At 40.2% G+C, this 21,580-nt stretch overlaps 1 protein-coding gene across 1 annotated transcript in view; it reads right to left on the bottom strand.

Moving 5' to 3' along the window:
- Window positions 1-21,580, bottom strand: part of AGMO (alkylglycerol monooxygenase) — a 1,982,086-nt gene that overhangs the window by 1,903,341 nt on the left and 57,165 nt on the right. The window contains exon 2 of the mRNA XM_044069484.1: window positions 869-999. Within this exon, the coding sequence (XP_043925419.1) occupies window positions 869-999 (131 nt within the window). The remainder of the gene's footprint in view (window positions 1-868; window positions 1,000-21,580) is intronic.

Here is a 21,580-nt window from a genome sequence, read left to right as displayed (position 1 = left end):
TGTATATATATATATATATATATATATGTACCAACACCGAGATTGCACTACAGTGGGGAAAAAGGATGGATTTCCCAGTCCTCACTGTACTGCGATCTCCATTCAAAAGCTACGAGCCCCCCCCCCAAAAAAAAATTATGTGTAACATCCACAGCTCGTTTTTCGGTGTCTTGAGTTTTGGGTTTGTGAATGTTTGTTGTTGTGCTGTTTCAGTGTTGTCATCTTGCTGTTTTCAGTTTCAGTCATATGTTAATTCAGTAAACTGATAGGGACCCATATATATATATATATATATATATATATATATATATATATATATATGGATTCCTATTACAAGAACGAAAGTTCACTACTTCGAACTTGTAATAGGAAGCCTCACTTATGCGAAAGTTCACTTTAATGAAAGTGAACTTTCGCCTAAGTTTACTTCACCAAAAACACTGCAGCACAGTGGAGGACATAAAAAACAAGCTATGTCCTCCACTATGGTGTGATGGTCACGGACCTTAGGGTTAGAGCACGGGTCATGGTAAGGGGGTAGCCCTATGGGCTATCCCCTTACTATGACCCACGCCCTAAACCTAAGGTCCGTGAGTAGTGCACGGAAGTTCAGTACAACACCCGATCATTGTACTGAACTTCGCGTAAGTGCACTTTCGCTGCAGTGAACATTCCATGCACTATTTCAAATTAGTGAAAATTCGATCTAGTGTATGGAATCCATATATATATATATATATATATATATATATATATATATATATAAAATATATATGTGTGTGTGTGTGTGTGTGTGTGAGTGTGTGTGTATGTGCTCACTTGCAGTCCTGCATGCATGTGCACTTATATAGTGGTTCAGTAAACTTACTCAAGAAGGCGAGACATGACTCCAGCTGAGAGAGATGTAATTCCATCATTTATTCGTACTGAAATTTTCCCATTCTTAGCCCAGCTCAAAAAGAATTCAAGGAGCACCATTCCAATGAACAAAGGTGTCGCCTACAAAGGACACAAAAAAAGTTAATCTATTTATAAAGAAAAAAAAAAGCCAAACATTGTAATTCACAATTTTTTTAGAATGACCTGCATGTGAACTAGACCTCAGGATAAAAACAGTAATGCAACAGTTTGCAATAAAATATACTTCTTAGTCAAGCAATTAGGTCCCTTTCTTCTTACAACTATAACTAAGAGACAGAACATTGAAATATTTCTAACAACTGAGTTTCCATTCAGTTAAATGATGGCATATAGGTATTCATATTCTATTATTTTTTTCAATGTTGCCTACTTACTGTCAGTTATATTGCTCAGCACTGAAGTAACTTATGTATAAAATTTCAGTACTTACGTATTATCGCAACCAGATTTCCGAAGTGCCTTACTTTGTCAACTTTTCACAAAACTATCTCTCTTTACCTAAGAAGGGGAGTGTCGACTGTTAAGTACTACTATGTCAGATTGTTTCTCACATAGGAAGAGGAATAATGGTAACATTCATCTTCCATGGAAATGTCCTTTCCCAACCTATACGGATGACTCGATGCTTCTCTGTCATCCTTAATGTTACAAGCATGTTCCCAAAAAGGCAAGTGTCCCATTTCAAAGCCCTTTCCATGACCACGCCGTGATCTGCGATTGTTAAATTTCGTACTTATTTGAGTGAGTCAATCAGAATGTACAGGATATCTTCTTAGTACTGTAACTGCCTGTTGGTAGTCAGCAAGGTGAGATGTACACAACTATCTGTGTCTGAAGTGGGATATGGTGTAACACCCCTCGCACATGACTCCTGCTGGGGACAAAGGCACCACTCACTGAGGAATCAGTGCCCCATCCCTTACTATTCCTTATAGCCATATTTGCTTTGGATGCTTACTGTCCATAAAAAGTCAGACTGTATATTCCTGAGTAAGTCTACCTTTGCTAACAGAGTAATCAGGAATGCATGATGTGTACAGTGGAGTGCCACCGTGCAGTTCATACAAGAAATGAAGTGTGAAACCCAGGAGTAAAAATACCAACGTTACTCCTCTTCCTTCCTCCTTCCAACTGTGACAGACTACAATGTACTTCTTTACAGACCCCTTTTCAGTTTACGATACCTGTTAATGCGGAAATGTAACGAATTAGGACACTTCGGACACTTCGGAAATCTGGTTGCGATAATACGCAAGTACCAAAATTCAAAAAGGTACTGCATGAAGGAATCCATTTAAGGAATCCATTTTACTCTGTTGTGCTTTACAAACCTAATCCTTGTCATATAACAATAAAGGGATGGTTGTGACTACACAACAGCCAGTTTGACAGACTTATATATTGCAGTGACAATGTCAGTATCCTACCGAATATTGACAAACTGAGCCCGCTTGCATTGTCACATTTCAATCCACTCTATAGTAACATAATAACAGCAGTTTCAAATGAACTAGGTCTCTTAATTTCCCCTGTTTCCCCAATTTGCAGATGTACGCGTTTAGAAAGAAAAAACACAGACTGATGGTGGTTAGTTTTTTTTGTTCCTGAATTCTACAGAGTGCACTTTTAAGTCTTGACTTAGCAACACTGAATCATCCAAAAGCTAAAATGTAAAAGAAAATGATTCTAGACTCCTACTTCTCCTAGTGTGGAACATAATGTACAGAAATTTGAAGTGAAGTATGTGGGTAAATAAACCGTGATGACTGATACTTAAACTACTTTACTGTGATGTTTACAACTTGCAAAATGAAAACACACACACAAAAATAGAATTTCCTTTTTTACGGTTAGTATCATCATGTTCCTTACCTTGGGTAGCTGTATTCTTTTGTATGATTTCATGTCATTTATACAAATCTCGGCCTGATATATACAGGCATTTAGCACAAAGCACAAATTAGTGAGGGTAGAAACAGCATGCAAAAGGTTGGTGATTCTAGAATACAGACACCACAGTTGTGTAAGGGACAAAATAGTGCTGTAATCTGTGCAGCTTAATGCTTGCATAATGTCATGGAAATGAGGAAATCTATGCAGATGAGCCATACAATATATGCCCAAGATGAGACCCAGATGGTGGACATAATTACTAACATCCTGCAAATAATCATTTAGTTTTTCCATATACAAATCTGTCACAATGGTGCCAGTTTTGCAGTCATTCTCATACTTAGCCATGCAAGTATAGCGTGATTTAGGGAGGTAAAAGAACATGATTCAACACCATGCCTTGCTGCAGTCCAGATCATATCCATTTTTTCAGATGTAACGCCAAATATCAAAACTCTCTGAAACCTATTACCTAACTATTGATCGCGCTAGTGAGTGATGCATGGGTTAGCAGCTTGACTTTCCATAATATACATAATCTCTATATAATGCATGGCATTGAAAGTTTAGCAGGATCCGCATAAACTACAAAAACTGTGAGTCACTAGTCATTTGCCATACACACTACCTTTTAGGAACCCATGTAATGTAATATTCATTGTTTCCTTGGGCACTTCATGCTTAATCAGTATTTGTGTCAGGAATTTCTCAAAACATCTGAATATTGCCTGTACTTAAAATGTGACTATTACTACTGCTTTTATTTATTTTTGTTTATTTCAATTTTGTTTACCAGGGTAGAGCATTGATCACAAGTGACAAATCTCCATCTCAGCACAGGAATATCACAATGTCAGAATTGCATTTAGAGAGATAGACAATCCACATCTGTAAAATATCACTGTCAACTAACAAAAATTATAAAGAGTATACACAAGCATAATATATATTATTTCCAGTTACATCAAACCAAATCTAATTTAGAGGTGTCTGTGTCGTATTTACAGCTGTGTGTTTTCTAAGTAGGAATGACAGGATAGAGTGGAGTAAAGATGTTAGAGAGAATGAGTGACTAGTTGGAAGAAGAAGTTATGTTAAGCAAAAGATTACATGAGTGAGAAATATAGACTGGTGTAGTAGAATGTGCCTCATTAGGGACAGTAACCGTGTAACTATCAGGAAAAAGGCAGACTGATGTAGCTCAGGTCTGGTGATACGGTTGGAAGAGAGGCAATAATGGATGATATGGAGACATAAGGTATGATGAGAAGAGCTGGGCCTTTAGTCAAGTTCTAAATTTAGGGCAATATGAGGTGTCTTGTATTCGTGGGAGGAAACTTTTCCAAGAGTTTTGGACCTAGTGTAGAAAAACAGTAATATATACAATAGAGTTTAGTTTTGGAGTTATAGTGTGGGAACAGAGCGGTTGTGATTTCTGAGGCTGAAAGTGGAATGTTGTCTAATAAATTTGGCAGCTAGGGGTGAGATGGTCTTACTAAGAAAGCACATGCATTGTACTGAAACTGCTATAAAATTTACCCAGTCAGAGGGAGCACAATGTCATTTTTACAAACAAGTTGAAAATTGTAAATAATGAAGTAATTTTTTTTCTTGAGTATAGCAGAAACTTTGAAATTAAATCAATACATTTTTCATCAAGGGTTAGGATGTCTATACATAGGCACTGGACATCTCCATCTAGAGCTTTTATTAATATAATGTGATTATATACAGCACCCCTAAAATTCAGTAAAAGCCTTACTGCTTGCAATAACTGCATACAGCAGGTAGGTCAAATACCACATTTATTAAAGCTAAATCTGATATGCTGTTAAGCCTAATATATGTATCTACCATTTGCAATATAATTTTCAAATTAATTATATTTAGAAATTCCTTTTCACAGTGTCAGGTAGAGACAAGTTCAACCCAGTTTATTCCTGGATAATTTAAGTCACCCAGTACACTCTACTGTTTCATGTGGTACCACTTCTTCTAATTTCAACACATAATTAATATGTTGCTCACAATTTAACTTTGGACACCTATAACAGGCTATAAGGTAAAACGCAGTTGAAGAAGTTATAAGTTCATAGGTTCATAGGTACTTCAAAGGCATCCGCAAACACCACACTTATGAATCTCCTACATATTTGGAAGTCAAACAGTATCAGAAATATAAGGTCTAGGGACCTGAATTTTGTCTATGTCTTAAATAGAACATGTTACAGAGACAGATATGTGTCCCAGAGATTGCCCCTCCTATGGAACAGGCTTCCCATTCATGTGAAGCCAAGTTCATCTATTATACAGTTAAGTGTAACTTGGACCAGTGGACAGTGAATAAGAAATTTACACCAGGCCTGGCACCCATGTCCTTTATGGAAAGAGGTAGTTTATAAATGCCTGCCTTTCAATGTCATATTCGGATACAAGATATTATTTTTTTGGGAAAACTTGGCTAGGCTTAGAAAAGCCCCCCCCCCCCCCGGGTCATTAGCCTGGTAACAATCTATGAATCTATGAATCTACAACTCTATGAATCTTACTAGGCTGTTAATAGAGGGTATTAGGAAGCCTAGACCTGCATTCCCATGGTAATTGTTAGCCCTTATATTTTGAAATATGAATCTCTCAAGATAGGAATATGCATTTCCGCATTTCCCTGATGGCCAGTGGTGGTAAACAAGAGGTGAATTTGCAGTTGCCATCCATTTGTCCAAGATACATTTGAACAGAATAAGACAATTACTCGTTTATGAGCAGAGGAAGAAGGTCCCAAAAAGGTGGTATTTTATTTGATACATGCCTATCCATCTAACATGTTAAACTTGCAAAAGAGATTGCAGTCCATTGAGTGGGTGTTTCTGATACCACTCGACTTGCAAATGTGCAATAGATTCTGTCAGAACAGGTTTTATTGAGGCTCCGTAAGTGCTGCAAAGGACACCTCTTAGTAGTCTGTATAACACTGAGAAAACAGACAAGGATTTGAGATGGTCTGCATAGTTTTTATGATTTAGGCCCATGAATTTTTTTTTTTAGTGAGTAAGTGTGGTGGTCATTCCAGCTGTGACAACTGTTTGGACAGGTACATAAAGGGCATTAGGCTCAATGATCAGCCTAGGGAATCCCAGGTGCAGTGGAACAACAATTTCCCTGGATCTGTATGCCACAGCTTCAGATACAAGCTTTGCAATGAAAAAGGACTTCCTTACAACGTGGATAAATGGTGCTCAAAAGGACAGTTCTTTGTCAACAAAGGTCATCAGATCTCTAACAATAGGATCAATTTTCAGAGGGGGGGATTGTTTTCAATGTTATAATTACAAAGAGAGTCATGCTTGTTAAATGATAAAATTATAAATTTCTTGGCATTTAGTTTTAGTCTGTGGTTTTAGTGGCAGCTATTTGTTTGGGACAGATCCTCTTGTAGGATTGTGGTGTCCTTGGGAAGTTTATGATGGCATCAAGTTTGCAGTCATCTGTCATAAGCCCTCAACACTAGCTTTGACCTCTGACAAATAAATGCCAAAGAGAATTGGGGCTCTTCACAAGAAGCAGGTCTTTCAATGGAAGCAGAGGTGCACATCTTTACTTCCTGTGCCCCTCTTGTGAGCCAGTTTGCTATTTAACAAGCTACATAGGGGTTTATATTTAGCTGGAAGAGTTTATCTGCAACTGACTCATGGGGGATGATGTTAAATGCATTTGCAAGGCCCAGATATGTAGTGTGTACCAGCTTCCCCTTATCTGTTGCCTCTGTCACCTTTTCAAAGATGTCAACCAGGTTAAGTAGGCAAAACCTGCCCATAACAGACTCAGACTAGGTTGGGTGGTTTGTTTGTGTCTTTCGGCTTTTCCCGGTTAGGGGTCGCCACAGCGGAACTCCAGTCCGCTAATGATTGGCAGTACATTTTTACGTACTGGCTTGCCGGGCCTAACGTACAACCTTCAATGAAGGAACGCCCATTCATGCATGTCACTACACAGAAGACTCTCTAACTGAGAATCGAACGGGCAACGTGGTAAGTATCATTATTTCATTATTGTTGCATTGTGTTCTTACCCTAACATTAAGTGATTTGTGCATTAGTACTAAGTTCCAAATAAACTCTTTTTATTAACTCTGTCACATTTATTAACTGCAGGCAAGCAGTGCTCCATGCATCTATAATGATGACAATTTTGATGTCATACATGCCTATAACAATCCTGAGTTAATTGTAGGAAAGGTTTACAACTACAGGGATACATGTGCGCCACTCTATGTATGGCTAACTTCCAGCAAAATATATGCTATTTTTGTTGAGGAACTTTGCCAAGCTGGACTCCCTCTTTAACTCTGTAATGCTGCCAGTTCACAGAACGTTTACTGCAACTCTTCCTTTCCATAGTCACACAGTAATGAGAATGTTGCATAAAATGGTGCAACCATTTTATATCAAGCTAACAAGGGCCAGTTATAAAGAAGGTTATACTAATCTAGCTACACATCACCACTGTTTCTGAAACACTGACAAAGAGTATTGTGCTACACAGATATGCTAGTGGCCACCCTGAAAATCACAGTTTCCACAAGGCATGTAAATGATATTTTCATGCAGGAGCACAACTTTCTGTCAAAACGGAAACTTGACATCTAGCAGTGCTGGTTCAGCTGATCAAATATCAACTGATAAAAATATACTGGCTTTGCTAGTACAAAACTGCAATACTGTAAAGATTAGGGAATATGCCCTTTTCCCCCACTGTAGTGCTATCTTGGACTTAGTGCATAGAATTAGCAGAGGGAGTTTGTGGAGTGTGGCCCCTCCACATGCGGAGTGCAGCGGGACATACCACCCCTGCAAAAAATGTCATGTGATTTTCTTTTCAATCCTATGTAGATTTATGATTTGGTTTCCATTAATTAGGTGCTGATCACTGTAAGATTGACTAATTATTGTTTCAATGGAAATTTATGCTATAGACAGGCAAGATGTAGCCATCTTAAGGGACCTAGTCTGCTATAAATTCACACAGACTGCAGAGAGTACAATCCAGAGCTTATCTAAACAATCCTGTCTTGGTTTGTGATTTATTGATCTTTAACCAAAGTGTTTTACGGTCAGACTCTACTGTTGAAAAGAGGTGCGACTGCAACTGATAGTGAGCAGAATCTACTTGCACGCATTTGCTCACGATGTAAGGGACTTGCAACTTTTGTGTAACTTTTACAAGTTGTATGGTCCAAGCAACAATTTTACTGTACTTAATTTAGTATTTAGCTTTATATTGTTTGTATGATTTTTCTCACAGAAGTTGATTTAAGTTCTCTTTGAATTCTGTGGTAACTGATTCTGATTATTTTTTTCTTTTAGAAGTTTTTATTCATTTGCTGCTGAATATGGATTCCTTAAATGAATAGCTGCTTAAGATTTGCTAAAGCACAGATATCTTACACAGTGTAATAAATGCTATGTATATTTAAAGGTACCACCTGATATCACTGGTGAACTGTGTTCCTAGTGTCAAAAGTTGGATGATTTGTTTGCCATTATTAGTGGTAAATCTAGACTTACTGATGACAATTGCACTTGTGCAATTGACACGGCTTGGAGAACTGTTGTTTCATACATTAGTGACTGGACTGGTGAGATAAATAATGTTAGGCAAAGAGCAAATAGAATACATTTATGAAAGCATGTGTCTATTGTCTGTAAAAATGTTTCATCCCTTCTGAAACAAGTCAATGCCCTGACAACTTTGGAATTCTGGATACAAGTATTCAGCAATCTGAGGATTCACAGCATTTAGAAGGAAATAAAAAATAGAAAGAAAGGAAGAAGTTCACAACAAATAACAAGGAAGAAAAAGAAACTGATAAATGTCTGTAAAGTAAAGAGAATACGTACTAAAAAGGACACTGCTTTGTTATGTAACACACAAATTACAGGGGATGATAACATTTTTTATCAGAAAACTTTCAGCCTACAGAAAAAGACAGCATTTGTTCAAATGAGAAAGTAGAAAAAAACAGGCAAGGCAGGTGAAAAGGAAGAAATCAAAACTGAATGTGGAAGGATCAAAGAACATTACTTTAAGAAGAAAAGATAAAGTCAGACATTGACAACATGGCTCAAGCTGTGGATGTACAAAGCCAGTTAAATGTGAACTGTATGTTTGGAAATGTAATATGCAATAAAAACAGTGGGATTAATAAGACTAATGGTGATGAAGATCATTCCTTTGTCACAACTGATAGAGCAGATATTACAGAATTAGAAGTTGAAGATTCTTTAGATCTGGTCAGAAAAGATACTCTTGTAATTGGAGATTCAGTTATTAGAGGAACTGATACTTATATCTGCAGAGATGATAATGGGCATTGAAAAGTGTTATGCTTGCTAGCAGCAAAAATAGAGAATGTGAAACAGGCATTAGAATGCCTTTATGTAAGGAGTATGGATCTGTTTTTATGCATGTTGGTACAAATGATCTCATTTACAAGGACTCTCTGACTGTTAGTAGGGAACTTACAGCCCTCTTTGATAGCATAGCTTGTACAGATGTACTTACCACAAATCACATATAGAACACAGAGTCAGGTCACCATGAATGAAAAGATTTTTTTGGGTAAATACCTACATTAAAAAAATGTCCCGTTTTAAAAAATGGAAATGTGTAGAGCATCCAAGCCTAATTTTGGGTACACGTGTTCAGACAGGATGGCATACATTTGTCAAGATAATGGAAGAGAATTTCAGCAGCAGATATTTTGCAGTATTTGGCAAACACTAGGCAGGATTTTTGCCAGGTTGAAAATTTAACACTTGATGCATCTCTCATGGCTGTGCATGCTAGGAGCATTAATAATACATTTTTATAGGAAATTTTGTTACGTTCCCACAAGAGTGATGGTGTTATTGTTTGTGAAACATAGTTAAAGAACAATGGCTGGAAACCAGTTCTTTCAAGGTATAAATGTTTTAACTGTAACTGACATTCTAACAAAAAATCAGGTGGAAGTGTTACAATAGGGATTAAAGATAGTTATGAGACCTGCGATTATTACTTGTTCATTGATAAAATCAATACTACAGATTGTGTAACTGTAAAAATAAAAACAACCCTGGAACATATAACAATTGCTGGAGTATACAGACAACCAAAGGCAAGTGCTGATTCATATACTTCTTGCATGAAACAAAGGAGGAAAGAATAACTGGCTGGGGATTTAAATTTACCAGAAACAGACAGGAATAATATGGATTCAACAACATTAATAAGGAAATTATTCTCAACATATTTACAGGAATAACAATAGCTTCAGATTGTTAAAAAAACTACAAGAGAACAGAACATGCTAGACATTCTCTGTGTTCCTAAAGAAATTAGTGTTACTTCATGTCAAGTTTTACCACCACCACCAGTGATATGCAGTAATCATGAGGTTATAAAGGTTAACTTGTTGCTAGATACAGTAAACACTCACTTAACCAGAACTCAAGCAACCAACATAAAAATAACAAACAAATACAGTACAATTTTCATGTGCTGCATTTTCTGCCCCCCGCAGAAACATTCCTTACGTTTTTAGTTTTAGAGTTTTGAAAAGGAAAATAGGAATACATTCCCTCTCTCCCTAACCTGAGAACAAGTCAAACCAAACAAATAGTATAGGGTACAGTATTAGCTAAGCCTGTTTTTAATAACAGCTTTCAAGCAACCAGAAACAAGAAGTTATGTACTCACTATAACGTTCGATGTATGTAGTCTATCTCGCCTCACATTCTTACCCATGGGTTCGGAGCCGAATGTCGTCTCCAACTCGGCCAACTTTTTTAGCTCGAAGTCTTTCTACTGGCAGGGCTAAGATGGTATCCCATGCTGCACTGCTCTCTATCCCCAGATCTAGTTTGCTGCGAGCCCCAGGACTCATTCTCATTGCATAACAACACCCAAGGAAAGGAAGAACAAACCAATAATGAAGGGAGCTCTGAAACCAGACCTAACCTCCAGATCCTCCAGGACGGGGGAAGGAAGGGGGGGTAAGTAAGAATGTGAGGCGAGATGGACTACATACATCGAACGTTATGGTGAGTACATAACTTTTTGATGTTATGTAGTCCAATCTCGCCTACATTCTTACCCGTGGGACAGTGTCCCTAGCACCTAAATCCTGGGAGGCTCAGTGGAAAATACTCCTGAGCACTGTGGAACCAAAGGAAGACCTGCCCCTAGATACTACATCCAACTTGTAATGAGTAACAAAGGTGTGAGGAGATGCCCAAGTAGCCACAACACAAATATCATCTATAGACAATCTGGCCTGAAAGGCTGTAGATGTAGATACAGACCGAGTAGAGTGAGCCTTCACCTGGAACAGTAAATCTTTACCCCCTGAGGAATAAATGAAAGAAAGAAATACAACTGGAGATCCACCTGAACAGCGTGACTTTGGAGACAGGCGATCCAATTCTGTTTTCGAAAACGAAACAAACAACTGATCAGATTTTCTGAGGTCTTTCGTTCTGTGCAAATAAAAACGTAATTGTCTGTGTACATCCAATTGATGAAATTTGAATTCTGCCTTGTTTGAGAACTGGGGAAAAAACACTGGCAATTCAATAGATTGATTAAGGTTACTGACTGACACCACTTTGGGAAGAAAGAAGGGGTTTGGTCTGAGAGAAACCCTGTCCTTATGAAAAATCAAATAAGGGGGTTTGATTGATAAAGCTTGAAGCTCCGAAACGCATCTGGCTGACGTGATGGCTACTAAAAAGACAGTCTTCCAAGTTAAGAATTTTAAATTGCAAGTGGCTGCAGGCTCAAGGGGGGGGGGTGAAGTAAGACCCTGTAGAACAAAGTTTAAGTCCCAAGGCATGACAGGTTCCGATACTGGAGGACGAAGTAACAAAGTGCCCTTCAGGAAAGCCTTACAGAGTCTATGTGCCATCAGGCTAGGCTCATCTGCGACATGAAAGGTAGAAATCTCCACCAATTGGACTTTAATGGTTGCGGCAGCTGAACCCTGGTTAAAGAGCATAGACAAGAACTCCAATACAGATGAAATTGGAGCTGTGTAAGGGTCAATCTTTTTAGTATGCGCCCAGATTGAAAACCTCTTCCATTTACTGTAATAAATCTTCCTGGTCGAGGGCTTGTGAGAGGAAGACAAAATATGAACCACCTCTGGTGAAAAATGATGAAGCCTAACTAATGACAGAAGTGGAGTAGCGAGGCTGTCAACTGGAGGGTCCTAAGAGAGGGATGGAGCTGCCCTGACATGTGTGTCAGTAAGTCTGGTTGTAAGTCCAGAATCCAAGGAGCGTCCATGAGATAGGGATGGAAAAGGGGAACCAAATTTGACGAGGCCAGTGTGGGGCAATCAGAATCATTCTGCTTCCCAAGGATTGCACTTTCTGAATAACCTTTAACAGCAAGGGGACAGGAGGGAAGGCATATAGTAGACTGGAGGGCCAATCGTGGACTAGAGTGTCTCTGGGTGACTCCCCCTGAGGGGGGATCAACATGAAGAAGCTGCTGCATTTGGCATTGAGGGGACTGGTAAAAAGGTCGCAGCAAGGCTGACCCCACCTGCGGAAGATCTGTTCCACAACTTGACAGTTCAGGGACCACTCGTAAGGCATCAGAATAGCTCTGCTTAGCCTGTCTGCGATCACATTGGACTTCCCGGAATGTGCATTGCCATCAGAAAACGTTGGGAAGACACTGCCCAGTGCCACACTCACATGGCCTCTCTGCAAAGCGGATAAGACTTGGTTCCTCCCTGCTTGTTCAGATACCACACCACTGACATATTGTCTGAGTGGATTGCAATAGTCCCGAGAGGAAGAAAACTCTGAAGTGCTTGCAACACTAATAGCACAGCTCTCATCTCCAGGACATTGATATGCAGATGCATCTCGTGCTCTTGCCACGTGCCTTGGACTGTCCTGCCTAGATAATGTCCCCCACCCCATCTAGGAGGCATCTGTGGTCACCATGGCAACCGGGGGCGCAGGGATGAAGGGCTTTCCTGCACTGAGGTTGTCGGTGCGAAGCCAGCAACTGAGATCCTGTTTGCACCTGTCTGTGAGTAGAATAGGGTGAGAAAGTGGAAGACGTTGAAGAGACCACTGGGCAAAGAGTAGCCACTGAAGGAGCCTCATATGTAACCTTGCCAGAGGGACTAACACAATCGTAGCAGTCATTGTCCCCAACAGTTGGAGGACCCATCTTGCCTTCACTCTTCTCAGAGGGAGCAAGCAAGGCGTGAACTTGCTGTTGTAGGACTCTGATTCTTTCCTGTGGTAGAAGCGCCCACATGAGGACGGTGTCTAGTTCAGCGCCTATAAAAATGACATGCTGTGAGGGCAACAAGGCAGATTTTTCCCAGTAAAATGTGATACCCAACTGTTGACATAGGTTGATAGTAGCATCCCTGGTCTGAAGTAGTAGATTCCTGGTGGTGGCAGTAAAGAGTCAGTCACCCAGATATGGAAACATTTGGAATCCCTGACGTCTCAAGTGAGCAGTCACCACTGCCATGCATTTGGTTAACACCCTGGGGGCTGTGGTGAGACCAAAGGGTAGGGCTCGAGACCAGAAATGACTGGCTCCCAGCCAGAAGCGTAGGTGACTTCTGGATGCCCTGTCCATCTTTATGTGGTAGTAAGCATCCTTGAGGTCAATGGAGCACATCCACACTTCTTTTCCCAACAATGAGAGAATAGACTGCAATGTGACTATTCAGAACTTGGACTTTTGCACGTGGGTGTTCAATTGGCTGAGATCCAATATGGGTCTCAGGTCCCCTGTCCTTTTCGGCACCAAAAAGAATCTAGAGTAAGTCCCTAATCCGATCCGGTCTGAGGGGGCATGTTGGATGGCTCCTTTTTGTAGCAGCTTTGAAACTTCTGAAGCTGCATAATCCCTTTGACTGGGTGGAACATCTGGGATTTTCTTGATTGGAGGGGGATTTGATGCGAAGGGGATGACATATCCTCTGGAAATTATTCATAGAACCCATTGGTTCTGGGTGATGCCTTGCCAGGCCTCTGGGTATAATGAGATTCGATCCCCGACTGGCTCCGGAAACGCGCAGTCAGACCTCCCATCAGGGGCGGCAGTAGGGAGAACCACGAAAGAAATCACGATCTCCCGAGTTGCGGGGGCCTCCTCTGCCTCTAGGGCAGCATCTCCCTGAATAAGCACCCCCTCCCCTGCCTCTGGAGGGGGACTCACTTTGTGCACCACGAAAAAACCTCTGTGATTTTTTTGAACCACATTTTGCCACCCCTCTGGGCCTTGGGATAAAACAGACCCCTATGGCAGACAGAGTTTTTCCCTCCTGCTCGCACCTGGTGAGAGTGTTTTTCACCTTGGTTCCGAACAAAGAGGAAACATCAAAAGAGGCGTTGGTGAATGAAGACTTGAAGGCCTCCGCGAAATGACAAAGGCGCATCCAGACCTGCATCCTAAGAGCAACTCCTGAACTTGCATCCCTACCCGCTCATTCAAATGCATATGAGATTAGCCTCATGGAGGAGTTTGCAATGGACTTGAGGGCAGACATCTGAGCACTGACTGTCTGGGTCACCGCCTCAGAAACGTTACCCATGAGAGTATCTTCAAGCTCCTTGAGGAGATCTCTATGGAGCTGTGTAAAGTGTGATAAATAATTCAGTGACCATAAGGTAAAAGTCGCTGAAGAAATAGTACGCTTCCTGTACCGGTCCATGGTCCTAGACTCCTTGTTAGGGGGATGTATGATGGAAGAAGTCTCGGCTAAATCCATCTGAGTGGCAGCTGCCACCACCATGGCATCTACAGGGACTCCCTTGGACAGAAATTCCTTATCAGGAGGAGCAGATAAAAATTTATTGGGTCTCCTGGGGACTGGTTCCACAGAGACAGGGGTTTCCCACACCCTTTGACAAACCAAATCCAGAAGCTCGTCGAAGGGTGGAGATACCCAGGAGGTGGAGAGCTGAGCACCAAAGGCCTTCAGGATGACCGACTCCTCCTCGGAGGGGGCTTTGGATGGCCAGTCACCTCTCTGTTTCAAAATCTCTAGGATGTCAGAAAAAGAAACATCCTCAGAGCATGATTTGGGGGACCCCTCCGATTCCTCGAGGTCTGTGTCTGATGTGAGAGACTCATCCTGGGAATCTATGTGCTTCCTCTTGCACATCTTCTTTCTAGGTGGCTCCTCAGGCAAAAACTCTGAGGTGCCTTCAGAAATATGGGGACCACTCGTGGGGGTACCCTGAGGCCATGGGACTCCACTGTCTAGAGATAGATAGCGATCAGAGACCTGCACCAGTGTAGTAAGGGACAGAATGACCGACCCGCATGATGTCACTGATGAACTGGCCAGCGTGCTCCACATGGCCTCGAAGGTTGGTTCCCCCCGAGTCCGAAGAACGACCAACCTCCAAAGCCATGACAGGAGTCAAACTTCCCCGTGCTGAAGCACCAAGTGGGAGACTAGGAACTGAGAGGTGTCCCGAAGCCTCTCCCTCGGGTCCAACCGAAGAATCCTGAGTCCTGAACCCCATGGATGGCACGGATGGGGTCAGAGCTGACATTGGCACCGGTAAGCCAGGAGGGGCTGTCGGAACTGACTTAGGGACATCACACGGAGCCGAGCACTCCGGCTCCAAAAGCTGAGGTGTGCTTGGAGGAGGAAGTATCGAAGCAAGTTGAGGGACGGGCTCCGGAGCCGACTGGGTCGGCGCCGAGAACAATTTTGCCAGAACTGGTGACTGAAGGAGCCTCTGCACCACTCTATCGATGTCCACATCTGATAAGGTCCTGGAGGATTTAGAGGATAGAGAAGGAGATCGAGACCTCCTCTCTAAAGGGGACCTACCAGGAGGGGATACTGGCCTAATGCTAGGCGATCGGCTCTGAACAGGTTCCAAGAAGATTGGAGCCAAAGCAGGTTCCATGACAACTGGCACTTCCTGCAGCCCCGAGGACAATGGAGCCGAGGATGTCGAAGCAGACTTTGCTATTTTCTCCAGTGGCTCAGAGGAGACTGATGGAGCCGGAGATCTCTTTTTTGATTTAGAGGATTTTGCCTTAGAGCTGGAAGCACTCTCCAGACCCTCCTCGAAGGAGGGTTTCAAAAGTCCCTTCAAAATCAATTTATTCTTCCTTTCCTGATGAACTTGCAGACTAAAGGCATGACAGAAGCTGCACGACTCCTGGAGATGAATCACTCCCAGACAATACACACAGACAGTGTCCATCGGTAATGGACATTTTATAACTGCACCTAGAGCATTTCTTGAAGCCGAGGGCTTGTGCTCCTTAGTATCTTTGGACAGTGTTAACCAACAATAATAAAGCACCAAAGACAATTATTCACTGAGTAAATGGACCAATAGTCAAACAGTCACAAGATGGGAAAAAGCCTACAACAAACAAATACCACAAGATCTCCAAGTTAAATGTTCCTAGACACATACACAAGGGGGAAGGACTAATACCTCTAATTTAAACATTTTTTAGTCCCGGTAAAGTTTTGTGACACAAGGAAAGCAAGGGGACAGACTAGGTCCTCTAACTGAAATGGGCCTAGCCCATTGGAAACAGCTAGTGGGATACCACAGAAAAAAACGATCAAAACACAACTTTTCCACAAAACAATACAAGAACACACAATAGCTATGAAAATAGCTTTTTGTTTCCAACTAATTCTCTGATAATGAAAAAAAAAGGGTACTTATCCACAGCCAAGAGCGAGACCATGTCCGAGCTACACGAGCGGCAAACGAGATCTGGGAATAGAGAGCAGTGCAGCATGGGATACCATCTTAGCCCAGCCAATAGAAAGACTTCGAGCTAAAAAAGTTGGCCGAGTCAGAGCCGACATTTGGCTCCGAACCCACCGGTAAGAATGTAGGCGAGATTGGACTACATAACATCTACAGTTATCCAGCATCTACCGATCCCCGTGGGTGCCGTTTATCTGAGAGTTTGCTGTAATTCTATCAAACTGAAATCTAAAGTAATACACAGAAAATTAATCACAGATTATATGGAAGCAAAACAGTCACTATGTAAAATTAATTGGAGTGATGCATTCAGTGGAAAAATTGCAGAAGGAATGTAGAAGTTTTGAAAGAGAAACTGCATGCAAAAAAACTAAAGAAAGTTTAACATCAGGATCTTGGCATACAATGTCAGTTGATATGAAACAGTAAGAAATGCAAAACCGGTTGAAATACAACATTGAAAACTGAAATATACAAGCTGGACAAACAAATTAAGCATAATGTAAGACAAGATCAAGGAAAATTTGTATAAAGATATTGAGCATAATAATAAACCATTTTCTAGATACATAGGATGTAGAAGGAATAAAGACATACAACTTGATAAACTATGTGTAGATTCTAAAATTTATTCTCAAACACAACAATTACAGATATATTTACAAAATCTTATGCAAAACAGTTCGGCTCCACAAAGGGGGTAATAAATTGTCCTAGTGACATCCAGTTAACCTCTGATAATAAAATCAAATTAGATTATATTGAAAAAAAATATGCAAACTGGATCCAAACAAAACACAAGGAGGAGACCGAATAAGTAATAATGACCTGAAAATAATCCAGCAAGAACTTACAGTACCATTATATCTATTATTTACTAGGTTGTATAAATATGGGAAGATTCCTCAAGATTGGAGACTTACACTTATGAAATCTGTCTTTAAGGGAAAGGGGAGTAGAACCAATCCAGAGTCATAACACAGACCCTTAAGTCTACTTTCATAGGATCCAAGGAGGTTACTAGGCTATCAGCCCTAGGGTCCTTACAAGCCTAGCCAAGGTCAACCCTTGTTCCCAGGGGTGTCTGTTTCAAGCAGACACTACAATCAGCACCTACTGCCCCTGTCCAAGAAGCACACAGGTAGAACACCTGGGGGGAATTGCTGTTTACCCAATCCAATCGTCCAAATTACACTTAAATAGGATCAATGAGGGGCTTTGTACAACATGAAATGGAAGTCTATTCCAAAGGTGAGATAATCTCTGTGAGACAAATCTGTCCCTCCAGCAAGTTCTGTTGATTCACATACTACACTGTGGAAAAATAATGGAGACAGTAATGTTGGATGAGTTACTGTAAGGATTTGAAAATTTGGGACTTAAAACCATATACTAGCATACATATATTGAAAATAGATCTATTACCACCTCTAATATGAAAGTTCTTTAACAATATAATAACAGCTATGAATGAAAAATTGTGCTGTGCATTTGACAGGATCATACACAAAACACTGATCAATAAATTAGAACAATGAGGTATTAATGTACTCTTGATAAGATGGATAGCTGCATGGCTTACAAATAGGACATGGCAAGTATAAATCAGCAAGAGGACAGTTTAAATTCTTGTAAAGACAAGACAGCACTCACAACAAGCTCCGTGCAGACAAGAAAATAAATAATACCAAGTCCAAAAAGTCAAAACTGTTGCACGGAGAAGCAGGACTCTTGAAAAGCAATGTCCATGTATATTCAAAAATGCTGCCTGTAATGGCACACCATCAACTGTTCTTTAAATTCAAAAGTCAGTTACAAAAAGTCACAACTTGCTATTCAGCACTGTCAGGAACTTCCAATTGCATCAGTTAACTTCACCGAACAATAACTTGTAGACATTCAAATGCATTAATCCAAGCGTTCAGCGAAGTTTAAAGAAAAAGAAAAGATTATTTAACATCCGGCTAGCACTTTCAACAAGGTCTTCTTCAGGCCGTTATACAATTTTTCAAAAACTTTCGCATACATTTATAGAGGATGTGACATAAACAATCTGATGTCATATCCTGTGCAATTTAAAAACAGTTAAAAATGAAAGCATTCACCTAACCATTTAAACACTGTGACATTTAAACACATAGCACTCTTGGTAGGAATAGCAAATATAGCTACTGTTTATAAAAGCATCAAAACTTTTTTACATCCCTAAAGCTATTACAAATAAAATATGTTAGAACTTTAAAATTATAAAACATTCTACTAACCATTTAAAGGCTATTGAGTTAAAATACCTGACTTTTAGTTAGGTATGACTTCTTACAAGCAACATTAGCACATGCGTTGACAAATGCCATAAACTACACTATTATTAGCACGATCATCAACAATTACATTTCTGTGACTGTTCACACTAAAATACCTTGAAAGACTGAATATTCTACTAAACATTCAGGCATCTTGAAGTAGTATACCTAACATTCCGTTAGGTGTAAAAAATTGTAATATTACCAAGCGCTAAATTCTTGTTACTTATAACACATATAAGACCTACGTGTGTGTGTGGGGGGTGGGATGAAAGAGGGGGGGAATGTGATACAGATGATGGTGTATGAAACAACTGGTGAAAGGTCAGTCATGCCAGACAAGGGGGTGGAATAGAAAGGGTAAAGGGAGCGGGGGGAGAAAAATATGTTAGAACTTTAAAATTATAAAACATTCTACTAACCATTTAGAGGCTATTGAGTTAAAATACCTGACTTTTAGTTAGGTATGACTTCAGTGACAGAGTCATGCTAGAAAGTATAAAGCTAAGTGTTGGAATATAGCTGGAACACTAGATTCAGCAAATAGGTTTACCTTTGAGTATGGGCTTGATTGATATCCTGTCATTTAAGCCGGGCCTCCTATCAGCCCTCAGTCTAATGATCCATCTCACCTCTGTCTGTTCTATTTTATTATACACATCCCCTCTTCTATTACCCGGTTTGTTCAAGTCTATTACTTGAAACACAAAGCTATGTTCCTTCGAGGTGTCACTGTGCTCGCCTCTATCCCTAGTTTCTGATCCTGTTTGTGTATGGATCATTTACCATCCCTTGATTTCCTGCCCCTTCCCATCCCCCCCCTTTCTCCCCCCACTCCCTTTATCCTTTCTATTCCACCCCCTTGTCTGGCATGACTGACCTTTCACCAGTTGTTTCATATACCATCATCAGTATCACATTCCCCCCTTCCCCTCCCCCCCTTTTTTCATCCCAACCCCCCCCCCCCCACACACACACACACACACGTAGGTCTTTTATGTGTTATAAGTAACAAGAATTTAGCGCTTGGTAATATTACAATTTTTTAAACCTAACGGAATGTTAGGTATACTACTTCAAGATGCCTGAATGTTTAGTAGAATATTCAATCTTTCAAGGTATTTTAGTGTGAACAGTCACAGAACTGTAATTGTTGATGATCGTGCGAATAATAGTGTAGTTTATGGCGTTTGTCAACGCATGTGCTAATGTTGCTTGTAAGAAGTCATACCTAACTAAAAGTCAGGTATTTTAACTCAATAGCCTTTAAATGGTTAGTAGAATGTTTTATAATTTTAAAGTTCTAACATATTTTTCTCCCCCCACTCCCTTTACCCTTCCTATTCCACCCCCTTGTCTGGCATGACTGACCTTTCACCAGTTGTTTCATACACCATCATCTGTATCACATTCCCCCTCCCCCCCTCTTTCATCCCAACCCCCCCCCCCTACACACGTAGGTCTTATATGTGTTATAAGTAACAAGAATTTAGCGTTTGGTAATATTACAATTAGTTTATGGCGTTTGTCAACGCATGTGCTAATGTTGCTTGTAAGAAGTCATACCTAACTAAAAGTCAGGTATTTTAACTCAATAGCGTTTAAATGGTTAGTAGAATGTTTTATAATTTTAAAGTTCTAACATATTTTATTTGTAATAGCTTTAGGGATGTAAAAAAAGTTTTGATGCTTTTATAAACAGTAGCTATATTTGCTATTCCTACCAAGAGTGCTATGTGTTTAAATGTCACAGTGTTTAAATGGTTAGGTGAATGCTTTCATTTTTAACTGTTTTTAAATTGCACAGGATATGACATCAGATTGTTTATGTCACATCCTCTATAAATGTATGTGAAAGTTTTTGAAAAATTGTATAATGGCCTGAAGAAGACCTTGTTGAAAGCGCTAGCCGGATGTTAAATAAACTTTTCTTTTTCTTTAAACTTCGCTGAACGCTTGGATTAATGCATTTGAATGTCTACAAGTTATTGTTCGGTGAAGTTAACTGATGCAATTGGAAGTTCCTGACAGTGCTGAATAGCAAGTTGTGACTTTTTGTAACTGACTTTTGAATTTAAAGAACAGTTGATGGTGTGCCATTACAGGCAGCATTTTTGAATATACATGGACATTGCTTTTCAAGAGTCCTGCTTCTCCGTGCAACAGTTTAAATTCTTGGTTACAGTCAGGATGTGCCACAGGTCTCTGTCCTAGGCCCATACTTGTTTAGATTGCATCTTTCAGACCTATCTTTTGCATCAGAGGTGTTCTATAGCCTGTATGCAAATGACTTGAAATTGGGTAAACTGATTACTTGTGTAACAGACAGAGAAGTTCAGCAAAATAAACCTAACTTGAGCATGGAACAATAATATGGAAAACTTACAAGAAAACAAGCATAAGTAAACTGGAAAGAGTACAGCAGATATATATCAATGGTATCCATGGATGTGAAAATGTAAGCTATTATGAAAGACTAAAATATCTGAACACGGTGTCTCATACAGACATTTAAGAACAGATCTTATTCAGGTGTATAGGACATTTAGAAACAACCACCTCTGGGAATGTTTGGGGTTAGCAAAAGGTAGTATAGAATCATCAGACAAACTATGTAGAAGATTCTATAAGAATGAGAAGTGTACTAATTGATTCTCTGAGAGGGCAGTTGATGCATGGAACAGACTA

Source organism: Protopterus annectens, chromosome 4.part0 (assembly GCF_019279795.1).
Source record: "Protopterus annectens isolate FY-2018-M chromosome 4.part0, PAN1.0, whole genome shotgun sequence".
NCBI lineage: Eukaryota > Metazoa > Chordata > Ceratodontiformes > Protopteridae > Protopterus > Protopterus annectens.
This window is presented reverse-complemented; position numbering and strand designations above follow the sequence as displayed.